We start from the raw sequence: 12,297 nt of genomic DNA on the forward strand, positions 1-12,297 counted from the left end.
GATCACCTAGTTGGGTGCCAGAGAGCAGGGCACTTGCTGTTTCCAGGCTGCTGTTGTGGAGGCTGCGGCTGGTTGTTTTAACCCCTTTTTGGGCAAAGCCCAACTGGGGTTTGCAGCTTTCTGCAGCTCTCTCTCTCTCTCTCTCGTGTGTGTGTGTAGCACCCCCTTGTGGGCTGTTGGTGTCATTGGTGCGTGCTGCCTGCATGGTTGAGAGAAGGCTACACACAGGCCTCTGCCCTTTGAGCTAAGGGGAATCTCCTCCCCCTTCACCCGCTTTGCTGGCAGCAGTAGATCCAGTATCCTCCCATTAGGGCAACGTGATCCATGTCTCTTAACGTCATTTGACTGGAGGGTTGTATGAGTGTCTCCTTGTGGGGTGCAGGTTGTGTGTCGAAGGTCGTGGAACAGGCACCCCTGAGTGGCATGTTCAGCGGGAGGGTAGAGGCACAAGTGCCCCCCCTTTGGTAGGCACTGGGAGCTGCATCAGTCCTCCCTGAAGGGGCTGTTCAGTGAGTCCAGGGGCAGGCCCGGGGGTGCGTGTGTGGCAGGAGCGCTGCCGCGTGGACCTCTCTCTAACCAATCCCCAGCTGAGCCACCGTTTGTGGCCAATCATTCACCGGCAACCTGTTGATACGCTTAAAATCCCTGCCCCCTTGTGTGACTGCATGCCTCTTCACTGGGGAGGGGCTGAAAGCGGAGCTCTGTCCACCAGCCTGGGTGCCCCACCCCGCCTGGCTCCTCATGCTGCTCCCTTTCTGTTCCCCTTACAGTGAAGGACAAATTGGCCCTGTCAACACTAGCCAAAGCCAAAGCCAAAGAAGACTTCCTGAAGAAATGGGAGAACCCCTCCCAGGTACTGTGTCCCCATCCTAGATCTCCCCCCGCACCTCCACCCCACAATCAAGGCCTCTGCAGCCCCAGGCTGATTACTCTACAACCACCCCCTGGATCTCTTTCCCATCACTGAGCCCTCTTCCCAACAGCCTCCACTGAGATGTGGAGTTATTTTTGCTCCGGGGGGGGGGACGGGGACTGAGTACTCTTCTCCCCCCTGCCATCTGCCCTCTGATAACTGGAGGGCCAAGAACACTGGAGGTTCAACTTCTCTTTGCTGGGGGAGGGGGGCACTAACCATGTGCGACTCCTGCTGAGCCAGCCTGTCTCCTCCTCCCGCATCCTTCTCCCAAGGCTCCAGCTTGGTCGTCCAGCCCAGCCTCAGATTGGCTCCCGGGGGGGATTGAGCTAACAGGGACCGTGATCAAAGGGCCTCCATTTGCTGCCCTGTGCTTGGGTGCAGTGCCTCAGTTTGGAGGTGCCAGAAAAGCTTTTGGGGTCAGCCCTGGGTCTGTCCCCACTGGAAATCCCCTCTGGGGTGGTTCTGGGTAATTCCTGAGGCAGAGCTGCTGGTCCCTCTGCAGCACTGTCACTTTGCTAGGCCTCCCGCACACCCTGTGCCATTAACGCCATGACACAGATGGGGAAACTGAGGCCCAGAAGGGAAAGGGACTTGGGCAAGGGTATAGGAAGTTGGTGGTGGAACTAGGAAGCGATCTTTTGACTCCTAGTCTCCTGGCCTCTGACCACTACACTTCACTCCCTCTCCTCACTGACCAAGGGCTAGAACCCAGCAGTCCTGATGCCTAGCCCCTGCCCTGCCTCTAACCCACCAGCCCCCACTGAATGGAGCTGGGCGGGTCACCTGTCGAACTGGAGTTTGGTTCTGCCCAAGGAGCAGGGAATCCCTTGTCTGTGTCTCATTCTAAAGGTAATGGTCCTTTGGTGCCCTCTGGTGGTGAAATGTGAAATACTTCTTCCTATCAATTATCGGGGGGGGAGGGGTAGCCGTGTTAGTCGGTATCCATAAACACAAGGAGTCCGGTGGCACCTTAAAGACTAACAGATTTATTTGGGCATAAGCTTTGTGGGTTAAAAAAAAAAAACTCACTTCTTCAGACGCATGGAGTAAAAGTTACAGATGCAGGCATTCTACAATGACACATGAAGAGAAGGGAGTACCTCCGAAGTGGAGAACCAGTGTTGACAGGGCCAATTTGTCATATCAATTTTCTCAAGAAGAACTCCAGTGCGGTGCTAGGGGGTGCTGTGCTGCGCTGCAGGGAGTGGGGGGCTCAGTAGGGGGCGCTCTCCCATCACAGTCAGTGTTGACCCTGGAGGGGCTGCCTTTCTGGTGAGCTATAAAAACTGAAGCTCTGACCCCTTCATGGTCATTAAAGACTCCTCCAGTCGTGCAGTGCAAATCCTACTGTCCGGACAGGTTCCTTCCTGATACCCCCAGGACCAGTCTGCCCTTCCATCAGATTTGTTTTCCCCCTTCCAGAACACGGCCAGTTTGGATCAGTTTGAGCGAATCAAGACCCTGGGCACAGGCTCATTTGGGAGAGTGATGCTGGTGAAGCACAAGGAGACCGGGAATCCCTATGCCATGAAGATCCTGGAGAAACAGAAGGTGAGATGCCGGGGGCTGCCATGGAGATCTGGCCTGGGGCCGTGGAATCCCCAATGCGGGGGAGGGATTTGGAGCTGAATCCTGCGTGGGGATGCAGGAGAGGGGAGTGTGTGGGAGGCACAGGGGGTGCTGCACAGCAGAGGAAGATCTGATGTTGCTTTTCCTTTTCTCTCCCAGGTAGTGAAGCTCAAACAAATTGAGCACACCCTCAACGAGAAACGGATCCTCCAGGCCGTCAACTTTCCATTACTCATCAAACTAGAGTATTCTTTCAAGGTAGGTGTCCTTCGCTTGCCAGCTCGGCCCTGGGCTGTGTCTCCCCCCTGACTCCCACAATCCCCTCAGTTTTCTTTCCTATTTAAAACTAAAGCTGTGCTGAAGGGGCGGAAGGGCACAGTCTGTGTCTCTTATATGCTGAGAGCAAACATTCCTGGTGTGACATCTGGGATCAGGCTTGGAGCTAAGAAAAATCTGTTTGGATCATTCCCCCTTTTCAGTCTCTTCTGTTCTGCTTTTGACTCCAGGTTTTGAACAGTGGTTCTCCCCCCCCCGGGCAGTTTTGCTTTCGTTCCTAGTCAGTTTCAGTTTTCAGCTCCCTTGCGCTGACCCTAGGGCATGAGGCCTGGCTTGCAGGGAAGTCTCAGAGGAAGTCCTAACTTCACACACAATTGACTTTGTGGAGACTTTGAAACCACCACGTGGGATCATTTTCTCCTGATCGGAGTTTCTGCGAAAGCTATAAATCAGACCCAGGAATGGGGCTTGGACCCTCTTCTCTGAACCCGGATTTTGTGGCCTGTGAGCTACACCCTGTGTGTAGAGGGCACCTTTGATCGTAGCCATCGCAGCTGGGAAATCCCTCTTGGGCCTGCCCATCCCTGCCCCTAGACCAGAGGTGTGGGGAGGTGTTGGATCTTCTAGGTCTCTAGCACTAAATACTCCAAGCAAATAAAGCTCGTGCACTCTCATTAATTAGTCCGTTCCCCAGGCATGTCTGTGCAGCAACTCCCACTGCAGGTGTGTGCCTGGGACCTTGGGCAGCACAGGGCAGCCCCTCTGGCCCTTGAGCTAAAGGAGTAACAGCAGCAGCTGGCAGCAGTAGTAGGCTGTTATCTCCCAGATAGCGAGTGCACTGCATTGTGTGCTGTGTGGAAGCCAGACCAGTGGATCAGGCTCCCTGGAGATGTGTTCATGCCCTGAAAGGGAGGGGATAATAACAGAGCAGGGGTGTGGGGAGCAGTTTCATTCTTGTGTTGCAGGCTCTGACAGGGAGCCCCCTTACACTCCGTTGTTGCTGCATTTCCTTCTAGGATAACTCCAATCTGTACATGGTGATGGAATACATCCCGGGCGGGGAGATGTTCTCTCACCTACGGCGGATCGGGAGGTTCAGGTGAGCATAGCCACAGGAGCCAATGTTGGGGCCAGTGTCCCTAATGGTTAGAGCTGGGTGATGGTTAGACTCCTGGGATGTATCCCTGGCTCAGGCAGGACAGTTGGATCTAGCCCTTAGAGCAGAGGGACAGAGAGTCGGGACTCCTGCGTCCTATTCCTGCCTCTGCCATTCACTCCATGTGGGAAGGGGGGAGAATCACTCTGTGCCACAGTTTTCACAGCTGTAAACTTGTGATTTAGTTCAGTAGAGAACTAGACCTTTTATGCACTAGCAGCATCTGCAGTGACGCTGGCTTTGATCCTCATGCTGCAGGGCGTGACCTGATCCCCAGCTGGGCTGGTCAGGAAGGGATTCCCCATGGGGAGGGTTGCTGAGCTCTTCTGCCAGCACTAGCCACAGTCAGTGGCCAGGGATGCCAGGGCTAGATGGGGCCAGGCTGGTTGGAGCTGGGGTCCATGTGGTGTGTGTTAGGGCTAAGGGGGAGATGCTGGTCTGGAAGGGACTTGCCCCGGGTTGCCAGGCTGGATGGAGTCAGGGATCTATAAGGAAGGTGAAGGTGGGGGTGGCAGGGGGCCGAGGGTGCTGGGCTGGTTGAGAGAGGGCAGATCTGGCCCGGGATGCCCATGTTCTCCTCCCACCTCATTGCAGTGAACCTCACGCCCGGCTCTACGTTGCTCAGATCGTCCTGACCTTTGAGTATCTGCACTCGCTGGATCTCATCTACCCAGACCTGAAGCCAGAGAATCTCTTGATAGACCAGCAGGGCTACATAGAGGTGAGGCTGCTGCCCCTCCCCCACACTCCTTCCTTTCCCCATCCCAGCGCTGGCTCCTGGCTCCCTGCAGTGATCTCCTCCCTTCCCAAATCTCTCTCTGCTGCCATCCCCTTCCCAAAGCCAAGACACCCCCAGAAATGTAACACAGCCAGAATACATCCATCTGCTCCCCCACTTCCCCTCCTGCTGTCACAGCCTCCAGGCTGATCCAGCTTCTCCCCTCTCTGTGTTTTGGCTCCAAGTAACAGATTTTGGTTTTGCCAAACGGGTGAAAGGCCGAACCTGGACTCTGTGTGGGACCCCGGAATACCTGGCCCCCGAGATCATCCTCAGCAAGGTGAGCTGGGAAGGGCCTGTCCGCTGCATGATCTCTAGCTGATCCCTGGCCACCAGGTGGTTCCCCCCACCCCCCAAATATTTGGTGCGTAACCTTGGGGCCTGCTTTCCACGGGCAGGGTTATAACAAGGCTGTGGACTGGTGGGCCCTGGGCGTCCTCATCTACGAGATGGCGGCTGGTTACCCCCCGTTCTTCGCAGACCAGCCCATTCAGATCTACAAGAAGATTGTTTCTGGCAAGGTATATGGGCTGGGGGAGGGGACGCTTGTGTGATAGTTTTTGAGGGGTTTCCCAGCTAAAGGGGGGTGCCAAGTCTCAGCAACTCATCAGAGTGATGCTTGCATGCTGTGTCCCTGACATGCTCATGCTCCCCCAATTCTGAACACGTGGGCATCCTCCCTGTCATGTACCCCATTCCCCCTGCACCCCAACATAGACCCTCCCTTGCCACGTTCCCCTGTTCTCCAATGCATGAACATTGCCCCCATTGTGTCCCCCACACATGGACCCTCCCTCACTACGTAACCCTATTTCCCGTCTCATGCGGACTCCTGGAACAGTTTTCTTAGACACTGTTGTGAGTTGCAAAACTCTCCACAACCCTGCTACGTTGCAAGATTAAACATTCCTTAAACACACCAGTCATCTCCAGGCACTGGTAGAGCACTCATCGCCATAGTAACCAAGAGCCCATAATATTCCTCTGCCCACCCCAATGCTTTTTCGCCAAGGTTCTCCAAGCACTCATGTTGGACATGTCAGAGGGCATAGGACTGATCATGTGAATGGCTACTATTTCCAGCAGTGCTAAGGGACCATGTTCTAGTGGTTAAAGTGGGTGCATGAGTGTGGGGGTGGGGTTGTGTGCTGGGACTCCTGGGTTCTATTCCCAGCTCTGGGATGGGATCTACTGAGTAAGGCCAGGGCAATTGGAGCTGGGAGTCAGGACTTCTAGGTTCAAGTCCTGGCTCTGGGAGGGGAGTGGGCTCTGGGAGTCAGGGTCAGATGGGGCTTAGAAGTCAGGACTCCTGGGTTCTGTGCCACCAACTGTGTGACCTGAGCCCTTCTCTCTCCCTCATTTTCCCATCTATAAAGTGATGATAACCAAGGCTGCTGTTCTCACCCCAGCCCCCCCATTGACCCCCACTTTCTTCATCATGCCTGGCTGGAGCCTCATACCCCAAGATGACCTACATGGAGCTGTGCCTGGCACCATCCCTCAGGCCAGGGGCTGTTGATTGATGCTGGTAGCCAGATAAGAAACTAGATCCTCAGCTGGCATCAGTCTTTCATCTCTGTTGACTCTAAGGGAGTGGTGCCGTTTGATACCAGGTGATGCCAATGGCATGATGTCAATTGGGAATCTGGGCCAGGGCTATCTGAGAGCCAGGTCTGACCGCCAGGTAGCTACAGATCTGCAAATCCAACCCAAGAGCCATGGGGCTGCACACTCAGGGTGAACGGCTCAGTGGCGTTTTCAGCTGGCGCCAACCAGCTGTGCAGAGAGGCAAAGCAGGTGATGCCAGTGTGCCAGCTGTGCTGCAAATCCTGCCACCAGGGGAGCAGGCAAGCAGCAAGGGCCCTGCAAGGGCTTTCAGGCTTTTGCTGCCACAGTCCTGGGCCCTGGCAGCTGTCTGGGACTTGGGCCCTGTGGTCCTGTGTCTCACCAGAAGGGTGCACCACACCGCCACTTAGGAGTTCAGGTTCCCTGGCTCATTTGAGCCTGTGTGTGACTAACCAGGCCGCAGCCAAGAGGGCTAATGTGACTTGCTTGCATCCGAGGCTATGGTGGCCCATCTGCTGTGAGCCGGAATGAACTGCAGCAAGGGGGCCCCTGAGGCAGCAGAATGGGGGGCAGCGGGTAAGAGTTCAATTGCTACCAGCAGCACCCCCTAGCGGAGAAAGGCTCCTTTGTCCCATTGCAGCCCCCTGCCAGACGGGCGCCCCCTAGAGCAGAAAGGCCCTGTGCTCTTTTCCCCACACCTCTGAGCCAGCCTTGCTTAGCAGCGCCCCCTCTGGATGGACCCAGATTTACTCCGCCCAGACCCTGAGCCCCGGGTTGTTGGGTGTGGGGGATGGAAGCAGCCAATGATCTCCCCCATCCCTTAAAGGGGCAACCAAGCCTCCACCACTGTTGCTCTACAGCGCCAACAAAGCCAGCTGCAAGCGGGGAGATGGGCCCAGCTCCCCCATGCGGGAAGTGGGGTGATGGGGCCTAGCTCAGCCCCTTGGCAGGGCTGGCTGTTTGCTGGGGGGCGGGCTGGAGGGGGAGCTAGAACAGCAGGCTGCGTGTGAACACAAAGAGAAGATTCATTAGTGAGGAAGCATCAGATCATTAAGCTCTTCCACTGGATGTTCTGCAGCCACCCCGCTCCCTGCATCCATCTCAGATGCTGCTCACTGCTATTTATTTTTTCTCGTGCTGAGAGCAACGTTTTTTCTCTCAAGGGGGAAAAAAGAAGAATAAATAGAGGGAAAATGAGACAGAGTGAGCAGGGAGGAGGGGAACCAAACAAACCAAGCCACTGGCACCACGTGATTGGCCATTTCACAGGGGATGCATAGAGAGGGAAAAGAATTGGGGGGCTGCTATGCTGTGAGGTGAGGGGTCAGCAGGGGGTGCTCTCTCCGTTAGCACTGACCCCAATGCCCCAGTGCAGCACTAGGGGGCGCTGTGCTGCAGGGAGCAGGGTGTGGGCTCAGCAGGGGGCCCTCTCCCCCCTCAGCGCTGACCCCAATGCCCTAACATGGAATAGCAGTGCTGCCTTCTATATGCATTGTAAAGCTGATACCCTGCTCACAGAAATGGGGCGGTTGGGGGGAAGGAGGTAAGAGTGTCCTTGCTAGAACGGGGCCAAAAATTTGCAACAAATAATGTCCTGGAGGAATTTCCCTTCTCTTTCTGTTTGCAACTTCATTGATTCCTAGAATAGATTTTCAGGCCTTCCAGGCTGACCCCACTACACATCAGAGAATCGGCCCAGCTAGTCCTGCCTCCCCGGCCCATATCTGATGATTGAGCTAGAGCACGGAAAGCCAATCGGGATTCCAAACCATCATCCGAATAATTCTCCCTCTGCCGTGTGTTCCCAAACTGTGAGTTGTTGTCAGAGGTGTTGTCAGAGGCTACCGATGAGGTGCTCTGGCATTGCTATTTGCACAAGAGGCAGGTGGCCTGTCCCTGCAGGGTGCATTGCAGCACAGCTGGGTGGGGAGCTCTCCCTGCCAGTCAGGGCGGGACCCAAGACACATCCCAGCTAGCTTGGGCAGTGTTTCTTGGCTTCCCCCTGAGGTTGGGGGCTGGGCTGCAGAGAGGGCCAGTGGTGAAGTCAGGCCACCAGGGCCCATTGGATTGTGCCTTGTGAGCCAGGCCAGGACCCCTCCGCCGGAGCAGTGGGTGACGGGTCTCTCTCTCTTTTGCTCCAGGGACCCGACAACGCCCGCTCTCAGCTGCTGATCGTGGACCGGAGCTTCGACCTGGTGTCCCCACTGCTGCACGAGCTCACTTACCAGGCCATGGCCTATGATCTGCTCAGCATCGAGAACGACGCCTACAAGAAGGACCTGGCTGCCAGCAAGGGGCACCCCGCACTCCTCCTCAGGCAGGCTTGGGGGGATGTGACCCAGGCACCTGCACCGCTCTGCAGCCCCCACTTTTGGGGGAAGGGTGCTGCAGCCTGACCCCGTCTCCCCTCCCCCGTAGGTACGAGACGACGGGGACCAGTGACTCGCGGGAGAAGGAGGCACTGCTGGATGAAGACGACGAACTCTGGGTGCAGCTACGCCACATGCACTTCGCTGATGTCTCCATGTGAGCGTGCTCAGCCTCGCCCCTGACACGTCCCTCCGTGCCTCCGTCCATCCCCCGGACATGCCCCTCTGTGCCCCACCCAGGGCCGGGACCCCCCCGGACACACCACTCCGTGTCCCACCCAATGCCTAGTGCCGGGACCTGCTACCCACCCCCCTACTTCAGCACACCCCTCCCCTCCCCACCCACAGCCAGGACCTCTCCCCTTGGACACACCTCTCCCACCCAGTGCCAGGACAGCCCACCCCCTTGACACACCCCTCCCCGATTTTCCAGTGCTGGGACTTCCCCCATCTGCCCCTTCAGACACACCCCTCCCCTCCCCTTCCCATCAAGTGTTGGAACCCCACTCCTGCTTGGATACACTCCTCTCCCACCCAGTGCAGGGACACCCCCCCACACGCAATACACCCTTCTCCTGTTCACTGCCAGGACTCCCCCTCCCACTCCCACCCAGTGCTGGGGCCCGTCCCTCAGACCTGCTCCTTTTTGAGTGCTGAGACCTCCTGGACCCAGCCCTTCTCCCCAAAGGACCCCTGAGCGCTCCCTTCCAGAGCCACTGTCTTCATCTCCTCTCGGGGATCCCGCTGGACACTGTCTTCCCCCGATCCCAGGATCTCCCCATGCACCTCAAAGCCCCCTTGAGGGAGTCCTTCACCGACCTCCTGCTGGGTCTGCTTCTGCCCCCAGACCCACTCAGCAAGGCGGCAGGAGCCCCCAGAGGTGCACTGAACTCTCTGCCTTGGGGTAACTTGGGAAGAGCCCCACACACTCCCTCGGCCCCATCTGAGGCTCTCGAGGCAAAAAACCCTGGTGCCCATGGGGTGAGGGCATAGGACAGGGTGCCCCTATCTTGAAGGCAGTGCCTGGCTCCAGTGTGACCCCTCTCTCTGCTGCAGGAAGGTGACGGAGCTGCTGCACACCTTCTCTGAGAGCAAGAAGCTGACCACGGACAAGGTGCGGCAGGGGCTGCGGGGGGAGCGATTGAGGAGTCTGGGATGGGGGGATCCATCCCTCTGCCACTGATGGGGAGGGGAGGCTGCTCTGCTGCCCCAGGAGGCTTTGGCGGGGGGGGGGGTATCCCATTGCTCCCAGAGTTTGCCTGTAAAGGGCTAAGAAGTGTATGTGGAGCCCCCTGCCCCCCAGCCAGAGCTGTGAAACTCCCGACTATGCGGGAGGGCAGAGGCCCATGGGGCGGGGTCAGATGGCAGGATCGGGGCCACGCAGGGAGAGCTGCTGGGAGCCAACGCTGGCATCTCCCCAGCCTGCTGCCGCTTTACACCTCAGGAGGCGCTAGGGTTGTGAGGCTCCTGTCTCGTTCCAGCTGGCCTGGGAAGAGCAGGTCTAACCCAAGCCACAGCCATGTGTGGCCTGAGTGACCCACCCTGGCGCAGGGAAGGCTTCTGCCCTGCAGGGGGTTCCATGCGTTGGGAGGGGCCGGGATCTCACCACCTCCTCCCTCCAGGCCAACATCGAGGACCTGTCCCAGATGATGAACTTTCCCCAGTACCTGAAAGAGCTGAACAAGGTAACGGGGCTGGGGCTGTTAGTGGGCGGGGGGCAGGGCATTCAGTGGGGTGATGGGGGGGCAGGGTGTCTGTGGGGCTGGTGAGGGACAGTAGGGACTCTCTGGGGGGCAGGGCACTCTGGGGCACTCCGCTTTACTGCCTGCTGAGAGCTGCTGACCTGTTCCGTCGGGCAGAGCCATTTCCCCCCTAGGTGCTGTGTGGCACCATGGGCAGCAGCCTGCCCGTCAGTGCCCAGAGCTGCCATGTTAGCCCCAGCAATGGCAGCCCTTGGGTAATGCCTGTGCCTTGCTGCTGCAGCTCTCGGGAGGATGCAGCTCCCTCCTCCTGATCCTCCCCTCCAGCTGCCCCGCTCCACCCCAGAGGTGGCTGCACATCAGTGCTGGACAAAACAGTCCTTATGTACTAGTCTTATACAGTCAGTTGTGGCTGCCCCTCTGGCCGAGGGGCCTTCCTTGGGGGTTGGGGGGTGCAGGTGCTCTGGACCAGCCAGTGATGCGATAAACTCCCCCATGCCCTGGTCTCTCCCCGCAGTACTCCACACACCTGAACCTGGCTGAGCACTGCATGCGGCACTTCAAAGGATCGGTGGAGAAGCTATGCAGCGTGGAGCAGGTGGGTCTGTGGGCAGAGCCTGGCTGGGGGGCAGAATTTGGCTCATGGACTCAGCCTGGAGAGAGGGGTCTCAGACCCACAGGCTCACTGGAGCCAGGGCCAGCCCCCACATGCAGCACCAGGGGTGTAGAAGGGGGACATGGGACTCGGGTTACTCCCTGGAGGCCCATTGCTCACCCCAGGTGGAGCTGACCCCAGGGAGGGGGCACAGGGGGTAGGCGAGCTGTGGGTCATGGGGCTGTCACGTCTCCCATCCTGCTGCGGGGGCAGGAGGAAGCGGAGTGGCCTGACCTGGACCATGTGTGTTTGCCCCTTTCATCCCCCAGGACCTGGCCATGGGGACGGACGTGGACGGGGAGAAGATCAAGGACCCCATGAAGATCATCATACCCATCCTGCTGGACCCCAGCGTGCAGGCCTATGACAAGATCCGCATCATCCTGCTCTACATCTTGAAGAACGGTAACGCCACAGGCCTGCAGGGGGCAGCACTGGGGGGGCCTGCTGCTGCAGGGGGCGCCCCTGGAGGCGGTGCCCAGGCCTGTGGGGCTGTGGGGGAATAGCACTGCTTAGACTGGCACGCCCCCCAGCCATGCAGGGCACCTCCCGGCCAACCGCTTCCTGGGCCCTGTCTCTCCTCTGCCCACCTCTCGGTGCCTGCGAGCTGGACGGTGCAGCCTTTGCTCCCTGCTGCTGCCTTCCCAGCAGTGTCTGCCCTCCACACTCCCCCCAGCCCGTTCTCTGCAGGGAGGGGAAATGGAGACACACACCTGGAGCGGCCCCCCGGCCCGTTCTCTGCAGGGAGAGGAAATGGAGACACACACCCAGAGCAGCCCCCCTGGCCTGTTCTCTGCAGGGAGGGGAAATGGAGACACACACCTGGAGTGGCCCCCGGCCCATTCTCTGCAGGGAGGGGAAATGGAGACACACACCCGGAGCGGCTCCCCAGCCCATTCTCTGCAGGGAGGGGGAACATCCCTCCCTTTCTGCAGGATGTTCAGATGCCATGTTCTGCCTCTGAGCCCCCTGAGACCAGTTCCCTGCCCACCCCTTGTATCCTCCCTGGACCAGCTCCCTGCTTCTTGCTGCATCCAGCCCCTTCCCCCAGCTCACCAGGGCCTGGGGAACCTCCCTGACCCTGACATTGGCACAGTCCCTCTTCCCCCATCGGTTCCTGCCCCATGCTGGCTCGGTGGGGCAGGGCCCTGCTCCAAGGCCCTTCCTGTAACCCTGCTCAGGCACCGCTCCTGCGCCCGTTGCTCAGGCCAGGTACCCTCATGTGGCTCCTCTGGCTGCCCAGTTTCCTGGCCAGGGGGCGTGTGGAGTTGCCAGGCCTCCCCCTCTGCACTAAGCAGCAGTAAATGGTTTG

General features: G+C 58.4%; 2 protein-coding genes across 2 annotated transcripts; both read left to right on the forward strand.

Annotated features, from left to right (window-relative positions):
- Nucleotides 1–813: 813 nt before the first annotated feature.
- On the forward strand, nt 814–6,089 carry LOC115642112 (cAMP-dependent protein kinase catalytic subunit alpha-like). The gene is made up of 8 exons (XM_030545556.1): nt 814–853; nt 2,339–2,467; nt 2,645–2,743; nt 3,778–3,860; nt 4,512–4,638; nt 4,880–4,975; nt 5,094–5,216; nt 6,072–6,089. The coding sequence occupies exons 2-8, from the start codon at nt 2,405–2,407 to the stop codon at nt 6,072–6,074; spliced, it is 594 nt and encodes a 197-aa protein (XP_030401416.1). The 5' UTR covers nt 814–853; nt 2,339–2,404; the 3' UTR covers nt 6,075–6,089.
- Nucleotides 6,090–7,951: 1,862 nt separating this feature from the next.
- On the forward strand, nt 7,952–11,514 carry LOC115642036 (syntaxin-binding protein 2-like). The gene is made up of 7 exons (XM_030545372.1): nt 7,952–8,072; nt 8,403–8,578; nt 8,680–8,787; nt 9,624–9,744; nt 10,253–10,315; nt 10,848–10,928; nt 11,255–11,514. The coding sequence occupies exons 1-7, from the start codon at nt 7,989–7,991 to the stop codon at nt 11,489–11,491; spliced, it is 870 nt and encodes a 289-aa protein (XP_030401232.1). The 5' UTR covers nt 7,952–7,988; the 3' UTR covers nt 11,492–11,514.
- The last annotated feature ends 783 nt before the right edge of the window (nt 11,515–12,297 follow it).

The sequence above is a fragment of the Gopherus evgoodei genome, unplaced genomic scaffold (assembly GCF_007399415.2).
Source record: "Gopherus evgoodei ecotype Sinaloan lineage unplaced genomic scaffold, rGopEvg1_v1.p scaffold_37_arrow_ctg1, whole genome shotgun sequence".
Classification (NCBI taxonomy): Eukaryota; Metazoa; Chordata; order Testudines; family Testudinidae; genus Gopherus; species Gopherus evgoodei.